The sequence below is a fragment of the Prionailurus bengalensis genome, chromosome D2 (genome assembly GCF_016509475.1).
Source record: "Prionailurus bengalensis isolate Pbe53 chromosome D2, Fcat_Pben_1.1_paternal_pri, whole genome shotgun sequence".
Classification (NCBI taxonomy): Eukaryota; Metazoa; Chordata; class Mammalia; order Carnivora; family Felidae; genus Prionailurus; species Prionailurus bengalensis.
The window spans coordinates 15,305,048-15,317,294 of record NC_057351.1 but is presented as its reverse complement, the minus strand read 5'-3'; the positions used below and the strand labels follow the sequence as shown (position 1 = coordinate 15,317,294).

The 12,247-nt window shown below is 43.6% G+C and overlaps 1 protein-coding gene across 4 annotated transcripts in view; it reads right to left on the bottom strand.

Annotated features, from left to right (window-relative positions):
- Window positions 1-12,247, bottom strand: part of PCNX2 (pecanex 2) — a 305,815-nt gene that overhangs the window by 129,486 nt on the left and 164,082 nt on the right. For all 4 annotated transcript variants that reach the window (XM_043596291.1, XM_043596295.1, XM_043596293.1 and 1 more), the window contains exon 20: window positions 1,310-1,451. In XM_043596291.1, the coding sequence (XP_043452226.1) occupies window positions 1,310-1,451 (142 nt within the window). The remainder of the gene's footprint in view (window positions 1-1,309; window positions 1,452-12,247) is intronic.

Sequence of the window (12,247 nt, the reverse complement as noted above, 5' to 3'; positions counted from 1 at the left end):
CAGCTCGTTACCCCGGGGGGGCAGCACTGGTACCCTCTTTACTACTTTAGTTCTGATTGTAAGCCCTCGTTCTAGAAACCGAGATGCGGCCTTGTTCCGGGAGGGCGGCAGGGTTAGCCAACATTGTGCCATACCAGAAACACCTACCACTAGAGAAAGCACTTGAGGTTCTGGATGAGGAGTCATCTCTGGGACTGGGTCCCCCCAAACTGGGCAAGAGGGCTACTACAGTCTCACTGTCTGTGTTCTTTATCCAGTGAGACTGATTTTCATCCCTGGATCTGAAGTCCGGGATTTTAAATACCAAAGGGCACGACTTGGCCTGGCCTAGCCATGACAGGTCTGAACTGGAAGGAAGGCAGAGTCTGATAAAGACAGGAAGGTTATACGACCATTTCATTCAGTGTCTGCTTTGTGTGACTATGAATCCACTCAATGTCCAACAGAGTGTTCAAATGTCTTTTATCTCAGCTTGCTCAATCTTTGGCAAATGTTAATTAATTTGTCCCCATCACCCCCCAAAAGGAAGAGCAGGTTTAAATTAATATGCTTGGGATTATGCACAAGAATTGACTTGGGCACATAATGTTTAAGCAACATGACTTAATAAGCAAATCTGGGAAAGGATGTCTTTCTCATTCTCCTACTCGAACTTACTTGACCAGGCACTTCAACCTTCTGTCAGAGCAGCAAATCCACAGATTATCGAGAAGGATTTCCATTTGCAAATTCAGAGTTAATTTTACGTATGAAACTAATAACCCAACTGTGTGTTGTTAATGCTTTGCAAAAACATGGGCATCTTGACGGCATGATGACGCTGTGCTCCGTGGTTTTTTTTAATTGTGAGGCTTCTCCCGATAAATGCAGAGAGAGCACTGACAGTGATTAATCCCCCCTCCCTCAAGCACAAAACGATAGAGTATTTGCTAAATGAAATGACATGAGGCGGTTCATAAAGCTTTGAGCATGATGGTAAGAACTTTCCAGGGGGTTCAGGAACCCCTGGAACCACACTGCACTTCCGTCATCTCATTAAAGCTCACTAAGTTCTTGCAGGAGCTTTTTCAAACCGACTGTCGTTTATTTGCAACATCACTTCAAGCAGATCTAACTTCATTTTCAGCCCACTCTGTAATAACCATCAAGTTCCTCCAGCGAGTTTGAGTAAAAGACCACCGTGGCTTACTTTTACGCGGCCAGTAAATTAGTAGATGCTGTACTACTGTAGCCTGTTTAGAGAAAATCCACCCGATTTTGAAATCATTGTGATCGAAATCATTACGAGAATAAACTGTTATCCACTTACTGGGTACCGAGTCTCCGGTAATTGCTTATTGAAAATGCATCAATAGTGAGGGCATTCAGAATTATTGCTGGGTACAGGATGTATTTTTCAAAACACTGAAGCCAGACATAGAGTCTTTCAAACCACATTAGATGGGCAATATCTGAAAGAAACATAAAAACCATTTAGAACTGATCAAGTTATTTTTCTTTAAGTACATGTAATAAGAAGGAATGTCCCCCCTTTTCATTCGAAAGCTGCTCACTCAGAACTCCAGATTCTAGACAGGATACACCAATTTGCTTTCCAGGCAATCCTTAGCTTTGTTTCTACATAGTTCATAAATAATAACATACGGTAATATAGACCAGGGTCTCAATTCTTCAAGTCAGGTGATTTTTCCATATGGAATTATTCCTGGGACCCAGGAAGTAAGCGGTCCTGTATCAAGGTCTCTCAGAGGAAGTATGGGTGGACAGTGAGGGATGAAGGGTTGAAAAACAATCTCCTGGGCCCATCTCCTCTTCAGCTGGGGACACTTCCAAGGCTGGGCTTTCTTCTCCTTCTTCTTAGTCTTTAAATCAACAATCAAATCCCCAGGACATACATACACATAAGAGAAAGCTGATCCCCAGGCCCCGTCGTTATGAATGTGTTACATTCTTGAGAACCCTTGTGACAACAGGAGCACCACGGGGAGTGACGTCTCTTCCCACGAGGGCTAAGGTTTTGAGTCAGACCAGTCTGGGTTTTCATTCAGACTCTACCAACCACTGGTGCGTGACGGTGAACTGTTAACTCAATCTTTCTGAGCCTCGGCTTGTGTGCCCTGCCCACCCTCTGAGTCAGCTGCTGGGGAAGTGGTTGCCCCTCTTTCTCGCCACTCAGGGTAGGGAAAGACTCTGCTCCCCCTCGGGATGGGGTCATGTAGGATGTACACTTGCAGTGCCTGTCACCCCCCTCTGGCTACTTTTCTTTCTGAGAAGGAGGAGGAGTGGCTGGCTGGTCCGGTGGTCAGAGCACAAACTCCCTTAGGCCACAGCATCAGGCAGAGAGAACACACATCCCTGACACAGGAGTGAAGTATGGAGCCAAGCTCTCCCCTGCTTCCATGAGGAGAGCACTCCTGGTTCAGCCCAGGGCCCACAGGTAGGTCCATCTCATTCCCTGCTGAGTCTCTCTGCTACTAACTGTGAGGCTGAGACGGTCCCCAATCCACCAGCCAAACAGCCAGGAAAATGAATCAGACATGCCGGGGACTCAGTCTCTCCACCGAGTCTCAGAGGCCAAACCCCCAAAGGGCAAAGCTGACTCCATCGAACTTCTGGAATCACATTCCTTAACTATTTATATTATCAAACTTACACCTCAATAACCTATAGTAAAAAAAAAAAAAAAAACAAAACAAACAAGAGGGCCATGTCGTTGTTACATTATTTGGATTACACAAGAATCCACTCATGAAGAACAGGTCGCACTCATACTTATCATTTGATTAAAAATATGAGAAGAGGTCAGCATTCAGGAATCTGATTCACAAAGAATGGTGAGGTCAGACACAGTGGGAATACCTCATGACATGGACAAGAAATAAGAACAAATATCCCAGGGATTCATCAGTAGAAGAGAGACGCAACGAGAAATCATCAAGATAAAAATAAGAAGAAACGTTAATGATACATGAAACAGGGAGGAAGACTGGGTAATGACCCAAGGAAAAGGAACACACTGATTTGAAAAGATATATGCAGCCCTGTGTTTACTGCAGCATTAATTACAGTAGCCAAGAAATGGAAGCAGCTCAAGAGTCCATCCACTGATGAATGGATAAAGAAGACGTGGGGTGTGTGTGTGTAACAGAATATTACTCAGCCATAAAAAAAGAATGAGATCTTGCCATCTGCAACAACATGGATGGAGCTAGAGGGTATTAACACTAAGTAGAATAAGTCAGTCAAAGAAAGACAAATACCACATGACTTCACTCACAGGTAGAATTTAAGAAACAAAACAAAGAAACAAAAAAATTAGACTCTTCTTTTTTTAGTTTATTCATTTTGAGAGAGAGAGTGTGTGTGTGTGTGTGTGTGCACACCCACAAGCAGGGGAGGGGCAGAGAGAGAGAATTCCAAGCAGGCTCCATGCTGTCAGCACAGAGTCAGATTCGGGGCTCAAACTCACGAACCAAGAGATCATGACCCGGGCCAAAATCCAGAGTCGGATGCTTAACTGACCAAGCCACGTAGGTGCCCCCCAAAATGAGACTCTTAAATGCAGAGAACAAACTGATGGTTACCATAGGGGAGGTGGGTGGGGGAATGGGTGATAGGTGATGGGGATTAAGAGTACACTTATGATGAGCATTGAGTAATGTAAACAACTGCTGAATCATGGTATTGTACACCCGAAACTAGTATAACGCTGCATGTTAGTTACACTTCAATTTAAAAGGTATATATGCGAAATGGAATGTTGCTCAGCCCTAAAGAAGAATGAGATTTTGCCATTTGCAACAACATGGATGGACCTCGAGAAAAGTCAGAGAAAGACAAATACCATACGATTTCACTTATACGTAGAATCTAGAAGACATAACAAATGAACAAAAACAGACACAGACTCTTAAATACAGAGAAAAAAACTCTACCTAAACAGAGTGGAGGTGGGTGGGGCATGGGCAAAATAGGTGAAGACGTACAAACTTCCAGCTGTAAAACAGATAAGTCATGGGGATGAAAAGTACAGCATAGGGAATATAAGTCCGTAATGTTGTAATAACTTTGTATGGTGACAGATGGTAGCCACACTTCCCATGGTGAGCACAGAGTAATATATGGCATTGTCTGTGTCACATACCTGAAACTAATGTAACACTGTATGTCAACTCTACTTCAATAATTAAAAAAACAGCAAGGATGTTGGGTAGGAATTTAACTTCGGGTATTCTTAATGGTGAATGTGCAGTGTTTTCCGGTATAGATTTGAAAATGGGCTGTTTCATAGGGAATTAAGGTTTTTTTTTTTTACATATAATTAATGAAATCTAGGTATATTATTATATATTCTACATGCCGACAACAGGGTTCTCATCTTTTGTGAAAGTATATGAAAATTAGGAAAGACGAATTTTTATGATGTCTCCCCCATCCCTTTAGGCAAATGACAGGAACCTTACTTCTAGAGAAAACTGAGGCTATGAGACTCCAACAACTCATCTTCCCACCCGTCAGCTACGAATGTATTCATAGTTACATCCACCTGCTGGGTCCTCCTCACGTTGAGCGTCCACTGAAGCTCTGAGTCCCGTTCTTTCCTGATGGCTGGTTCAGGGGTCACTCCCCAGAGTAGCTCTTTCCTGTTGGCAAGTGGCAATATTCCAGTCTTTGCCAAATTGAAAACTTGCTTTCCACTCTACACCTCGCTCCCTCTGCCCTTTTTTGCACAGCTTCTTGCAAAGGCTGTGAATGTCTGACCATCCCAGGCCCCTGTCTCCTATTTACTGCTGAAACTTCTGCGCCTGGATATTTGCAGCTACCCCTGGCCAGAACTGTGTATGGAGCAGCCACCTGTGACCTCCCAAAGGACAAATAATTGATCCTTCTCAGTCTACCTTACTAGACCTTTCTGGGCATAAAACATCGCTGGTCCTGCCTTCCGCAGAAAACTCTCTTTCCTTAGTTTCCCCATGCCACCTGCTCCTGCTTGCATTCAAACCTCTGATACTACTTTTCCCATTTTCCCTGCAAACCCCTCTTCCCTTATTTGGTCATTTGCTCTCCTTGGACCTCTGTATTATTTTTTCTCATTTTCAACACCCTTAACTTTAATGATTCCATCCATGCTGAGGACACTCCCATCTGTAACTCTCAGTCTTCTGTCTCCTGGCCTCCCGATCTAAATACTCAATGGATGGCTTCACCTGATGTCCCCAAGGAATCCCCAAATACATGTCAAAACTGAACTTGTCAGCCTCCACACACCTGCTCTTCCTCGAACATTCTTTATCTTATCTAATGACACCTGCATTCACTTAGCCATGCAGGCAATATACCTCGGAGTCATCCTAACCACAGCTGCATGTTGGAACTACCCGGGGACAAGGCAGAAAGACGCTGTCCTAGATGTGTGATTCTCAAACGTCGACATGCAAATAAATCACCTGGGGGAAATGCAGAATCAGACCCAGTGGGTCTGGAACGGTGTCAGATCTTCTATACCTGCCACTTCGTAACTCTCTGGTCACCATCAGCAGTTCTACACTCACTTAACTGGTGATCTGAAGTAGCCATGCTGGATTTTTCAAAAACGTTTTCATTGAACTTCTTCATATACAGAAACCTGCACATACCATACACATACGGCCGTGTCCCTAGCACGTAGAGGAAGAAGAAACCCTCTTGAAGCCCCCATGCCTGCTTCCAGTAACTGCCCCCCAAGGTAACCAGTGCCCTAACCCCAAACACCACTGTTCCGTCTGCCCGCTGTCCTTTTGTATCGTTTTCCCAACGCTCTCCTTGAGATTCAGCCACATCTTTGTGTGTAATCATCATCTGCCCGTTCTCACTGCTGTACAATAATCTACTATATGAATAGACACAGGTTGTTTTTCAAAGCTGCTGTACATGAGCGTTCACGTTGTTTCCAGTTTAGAGCTGTCATGTAGAGTGCCGCCATGAACATTCTTGGACAGGCCTTTTGGTAAACATGGGTACGCTTCCGGGGTATATATCTAGCTACAGAATTGCTAGGTTATTAAGTGTGTGTAGGAAGCTCTAGGAGATTTTCCAAAGTTATGGAGCCAATTTACACTCCCACAAACAGTGCAAAGAGTTCCTTCTGTTTGTTCACATCCTTGCCAAAACATTTTCTCTCTCTTTCCTTTTAACTATGCTGTGGGTGTAGAGCGGTATCATGTTATGGTTTTATTTTGCATTTCTCTGATGACTAATGCAGTTAAGTACCTTTTCATGTGTTTACACCATTTGGCCATTTGGATACACACTTTTGTGAAGTGTGGCTCTCCATGTGCGTTGCCTGGTTCTTTTTCCTCCCGGAGTAACGTCTTTTCCTTACTGATTTCTAGGATTAGATGTCTTTTCTTTACTGACTTCTAGGAGTTCTTTATATACCTTAGGTATGAGTCTTTAGTCAGATACATGCATCAGAAAGCTCTCCCATTTTATGGGTTGTTTATCAGTCTCTTAATAGTCTCTTTTGTAGAAAAGAAATACTTAATTTTAATAAGTTCCAATTTCTCATTTTTTTTTCCTTTTGGAGTCTTTGGTGCTCTGCTCATTTTGTTTTATTTTTTTAATCTTTATTTATTTTTGAGAGAGACAGAGCACGAACAGGAGAAGAACAGAGAGAGGGAGACACAGAATCCGAAGCAGCCTCCAGGCTCTGAGCTGTCAGCACAGAGCCCGATGTGGAGCTCGCTCATGAACCGTGAGATCATGACGTGAGCCAAAGTCGGATGCTTCACCTAGTGACCCACCCAGGTGCCCCTTTGTACTGTGTTTAAAAGACAAAAATCGTGAGCACATTCTCTTATGTTTTCCCCTAAGATGTTATTGTTTTACCTTTCACATTTAGATCTGCAAGCTATCTGGAATTGATTCTGTATGGTGTAAGATAGGGATTGAGACCGATTTTTTTTCCCATGTGGATAACTGACCATCACAGTTTATTGAAAATAATTTTTTTAAATGTTTGTTTGTTTGTTTGTTTGTTTATTTTCAGAGAGAGAGCGCATGAGTTGGGGAGGGGCAGAAAGAAAGAGAATCCCAAGCAGGCTCCACAGTGTCAGCACAGAGCCCAACGCGGGGCTCGATCTTCGAGATCATAACCTGAGCCAAGATCAAGAGTCAGATGCTTCACCGACTGAGCCACCTAGGCGCCCCATATTCAAAGTGTCTATTTCCTCCCACACGGCATTGAACCTCACTTTGTCTATGCCTTTATATGTGCTGGGTGCCTTCCTGGAATGTCCTTCTGTATTTCCTGCTTGAGGAACTCCTGGTCTTGTCTGATCCCCATGTCCCTGACCATTCCCAGTACAGTTGCTACCGGCCGTTTTCCAGGGCTGTGCACTCGGGAGTGTCCATCCCAGGGGAAGGGTCTAATCACTGACAGTGTTTAGAACCATTGGCACAAGGTGAAAGTAAAAAAGGACTCCAAATTGTAATTGGCATTATTATTGTTTTAAAATTCTTTAGAAACAACGCATGCCCCCCTTTCTGCCTGTGCTGGGCGGACCCTGCCATCTCCTCACCGCCGGTGGTCCACCATGCTGCCATCTAGCAAGGACCCACGAAGCTTCTGCAAGACACTGAACCAGCATTCTGTATTACTAGCTTTAGTTTTCAAGCAGAATACATCATTCCTTTGTGCCATCACTATGCACTGTGAATTCTCTAATTATAGTACCTGTTACACCATGGAGCATTCATTTAAATATTAATCTCCCCACTAGACTGTGGGTTTGTCAAGAGTAGACGCTATGCCTCCATCGGCTTAGGGTTCTGTAAACGTTCACCTATTATCTTATCATTTTTAGTGTTCAAGGGAACTCTGGATCGTTAAATCGAAGAAAAACCAGCCTCTTGGAATTACTCTTTGAATACAAAACAAAAAACTTTCTGACTATAACACATTAAGCAATATTTCCTATTTTAGTCTCTCCTAAAGTCCAATCGGGTACGTTTAGGTTCCCTTCTATGCACATTATTTTTTCTGATTTCTCAATTTATATGAAGTCAACAGTGTCAGATTGGGGCCGTCACATCAAATGCAATTCAATTCAGCCTGCTTATAAAAATACATTTACAGAGTTCTATCAACAATTGTCACCAATTCGGAGAAACATGACAACCTTAGCTAGATTCCTGCAAAAATATGTAAATTAAGGAAATATAAGCCAACCTCATGCTGCAGGGCTGTTAGAAAAACATCTGAATTAAAAGAAACATCTACAGCTCGTCACTGTAGAATGCTAGTGCCATGTGGATGGGGGAGTGCGATCCAGGCTTTCAAACGCTTGTCACATTTGCTATCAGACCATGATGTTTTCCAGTGAGTGGGGCTGATTGGAGGGCAGGGACACAATTTCACTGCAGTCCTTGCAAGGATTTACGGCAGATAGTGATAACAAATATGGGTTTTCCATAAGAATTTTAGTTTCTCCATCGCAGAAACACACAAAGCAATGAATTTCAAAAAACATGTACAGAAATCACCAGTAAGATCTGAATTTACCATCCGTGCCTTTCCATATATTGGAGAGCAGAGGTATTGATTCTGTGAGATTTAACCCTCTGTGGTACCTGGAAGGGAGGGATGTGTGTGGAAACTACAGCACAGGCACAGCTTTGAGGCATGTGACTAGATATCCCGGCTCTTCCCACGGGCAACCCACCAATTCTGAATCTCTGGATGAGAGGCCAGAGGATGTGCTTTATACCGTCTGCACGCACCGGCAAGCACAGGTTTACGTACTGTACATTAAGGGGAAAACATTCTAGGTGAAGATTTATCCCAAGGCACGGCTTCCCTGACTGGTGTCAGGACATCCAGCCAAAGCGGGGGTGGAGAAGGACGTGGAAAGGGGGTTACAATAAACATACAGGAATAACAGCAGCATCACCAACTCCAAACTTTTGACTCCAGGTTCTGCTAATCCTTTATGTTGAAAGAAAATCAATTTCCCCGTAAATGCTCCATATCTCTATCCTCCTAGCAAGCTTGGGAATTTATTCCAACGAAACGTTACAATCTCTAGATGGTAGAAGACTCTTAACAGACAAGTCGAACTCATACTGAACGTTTATGTTTGGGAGTGGAGGGGAAGCAGAAAGGAAGAAGAATAATTACACGGGAGGAAACTAAAACAGCAATGTAATTCCAGAATTCTGAATTCTAAAAGACGACACTGAATCTTTTCTTATGGGGTGGTCACGAAAAGCTAATGAAAGGCAAAGCTTACAAATGCACTAGCATGATAAACATGTTTCTTAGGGCCCCAAACTGCCTCAGTATTCATAGAAAGTCAAGTGAGAAAGAAAATCTTTGCAATGGTATTTTATAACTGTCCTTTGGCAATGCCCTGAATATGCACAGAGACCATAAAAGACCTTCCTTGAGCATTAGTATTTCTCTCTTCCCTGGAATATTAGGCCCGTGAGGAAAAGAATGCAAACTAACTATGCCATTTACAAGTTATATACAACTTACTACAATTGAGTGCTTTAAATTTTCTCCAAGGCCTTTCAGGTTGTTTTATTTAGAAGCTTACGTTACTAAAAGAAGTCCTTCTCGATAATTAAAAGCGAATCGAAAAACCTTCGGGATGTTTTTATCTTTAGGGAGACAATTTCCTCCAGTTCAAACCTTGAATTGCCATTTCGGCTGCAAGGAGGCATGACTTCTCGCCTTCACAGGGGCCAGGCGTGTTCACAAACATTTCCAGACGGCTGCCGCTCGGTTCAAGCAGCCCCGTCACCCTGAGGCATCTAAGGCGGAGACGCCCCGCAAAATGGAATCACCACGTCCAGGCTGGTGGCATCCCCTCATTAGAGGCAATCGCTTTTCCCTACGAGGCCTTCTCCTTGTCATCTTTCTTGCTGGGCCGAACCTCACATCGCAAAGTCCTTAGCACTATCATGTACACGCCATGGTTTATTCTCTAGAAAAGGCTTCGCTTCCAAAGCCGGTAGCATGAAGAGGGGTAAGTAATCGTCCTTAAACGTAAAGCAAATCACATTCCCCTGTTGCTCAAAGCCCTGTAATTCCGCTTAGGATAAAGCCAAGGTCCTCGTGACTTTTCCGTTCCCATTAGTCAGTAGAGGATGTGCCCATGGCCCTTCTCCTGCTTGGAACCCTCTTCCTCCAGTTTAAGGGTTAACTCCCCTCTTTATCTCCCAAGCCTCCAATTAAATGTCAGCCTCCTCAAAGAAGCCTTCCTTGGTCTTTCAGATCTAGCTCCGGATCCCTTTATACTCCTTCCCTTCACTGTACTTCAAACCCTGTACGTGTATATTAATCTGTGGGACGAAGGTCCACCTCTCTACTACAGCCAGGGGGCGAGGCTGTTTTTCTCCAGCATGCTTGGGCATTTAGCCCTGGACGCTGTCCACAGGAGCCGCTCAGGACATTCAGGCAACATCACCGATGAATTGATTCATAGTTCATTTAACTAAAGCAGACACCCAGAACAACAGAGTCTGAGGAGAGGCCGGGGTTTCCGTGGTGTGGCAGTGCCTGCCGTGCAGGGGTTCGAGTTTCACTCCTGGCCATAGTGCGCTTCTTCTCTCAGAAGGTTCACCCCAGGGTGAGGCCTTGCCACCCAGTGCTTCCCCCAACATTCTGCACAGTCCCTGGCCTGTGATAGGTTCTAGCATTATTTTTGAATGACTCAGGAATTATTACCAGGGTCAACACCCTGGTAAAACCTCTCAAAGAAATATAAGGTAGTAAAGAGCAACATTCAGGAATCAGAATATTAAAACTGACACTTTTCAGAGAATAAAATTGTTCGTGGTTTCTTCAGTGGTTTTTGACTTTGGGGTCATGCTAGGAAAATTATTTTTCTCTTCCCAACCAAGATTATATAACTTGACCTATATTTTCTTGCAGTGCTATTCTGGTTCTTTCTTTCTTCTTTTCCTCCTTTAAAAAAAATTTTTTTTAAATCTTTAATCCATCTGGAATTTAATTTGATACAAAGTCTAACTCAATTTTTAAAAATGTTTAGCTCATTTTCCCAAAACTTCCCACTGATTTTTTTCATTAATTCAGTGGGAATAAAAATGCATCCTTCACATCTCCTCAAAGGGATAGAGAGGCTCTCGGGAGAATCAATGCAATAATGTGCTTTCTCCTCTTGATAGAAAGGTCCTCTGCTAATACAAAATCATAGTATTTAAAACTAAAACACTATTGAAATCATTTATTAATTTTTCACATGAAGAAGGTTAGGTCAAAAATTTTCATGTGAAAAGCATTAAGAGCAACTTTCAAATGTTCTCACTAGGAGCACAGGAGGGAAGATGTTTCTTGTTAGAACAGCCGTCTTGTCAAAAGCAAGGATTATGCTCTTACCAATTTTTGCATTCTCAACACCAAACACAGTGCCTAGTACAATGCAGGTACTCAGTGAATGTCTAATCTGCAAAATCGTAATTTCTCCCCCAAGGGAAGAGTGATTTGTATGTTTTAAAGCGATCTAGTAACCTATGAGGAGTATGCACTTGTAAGGAATGCGTAAGTTACAAGATCGCTTTATAACACCATTTCCGTTGTTCCACGGGCATCTCCATATATTTTCCTATCATAGAGCACTCTGTGGGTTAAGCGCTTCAGATAAGACCCCAGTGCATGCACAACAGGGAGACTAAGTCAGCACTCATCATAGTGACCTCACCCACTGCAGCTGAGAACTAACATCATTCCTCCCAATGGCCTGATTCTGTGCTTCTACGCACACTGGGCCGCAAGAGCCCAAAGCTGCCACATTCCAACCTGCATACATCACATGCATACTTAGGCCTCTTGATTTTTAGTGTTAGGTTTGTTTTTTTTTTTACACTTCTCCAATTACTGGCCATTCGTTTTATTTCCACATTGTTTTCGACGTATCCGCAGTCTAGAAGAACCCCACTGGGCACTTGGGTAAACACCCTGTGGCTTGCTGGAAAGCTGAGGTTGGCAGCTGACCATTGAGCTCTGTCCCCAGACCCTCTCCTTCTTGAGGCTGGCCAGCACTGGCCTGTGCTTCCCCAGGCCTCCTGCAGCCTCGCTCCCCTTTGAGCAGAGGCAACTGGATCCCACCTTCCTTTTTCTCCTGCCGCAGTGTGAACCTGGTTCCACTCCAGCCACCTCCAGACTGACACAGAGAGAGAAGTTCCCCAGTTGACTAGAAGGAGAACAGAGCGGGAGAGTGAAATGAAGCAGTGCCTGGCAGAG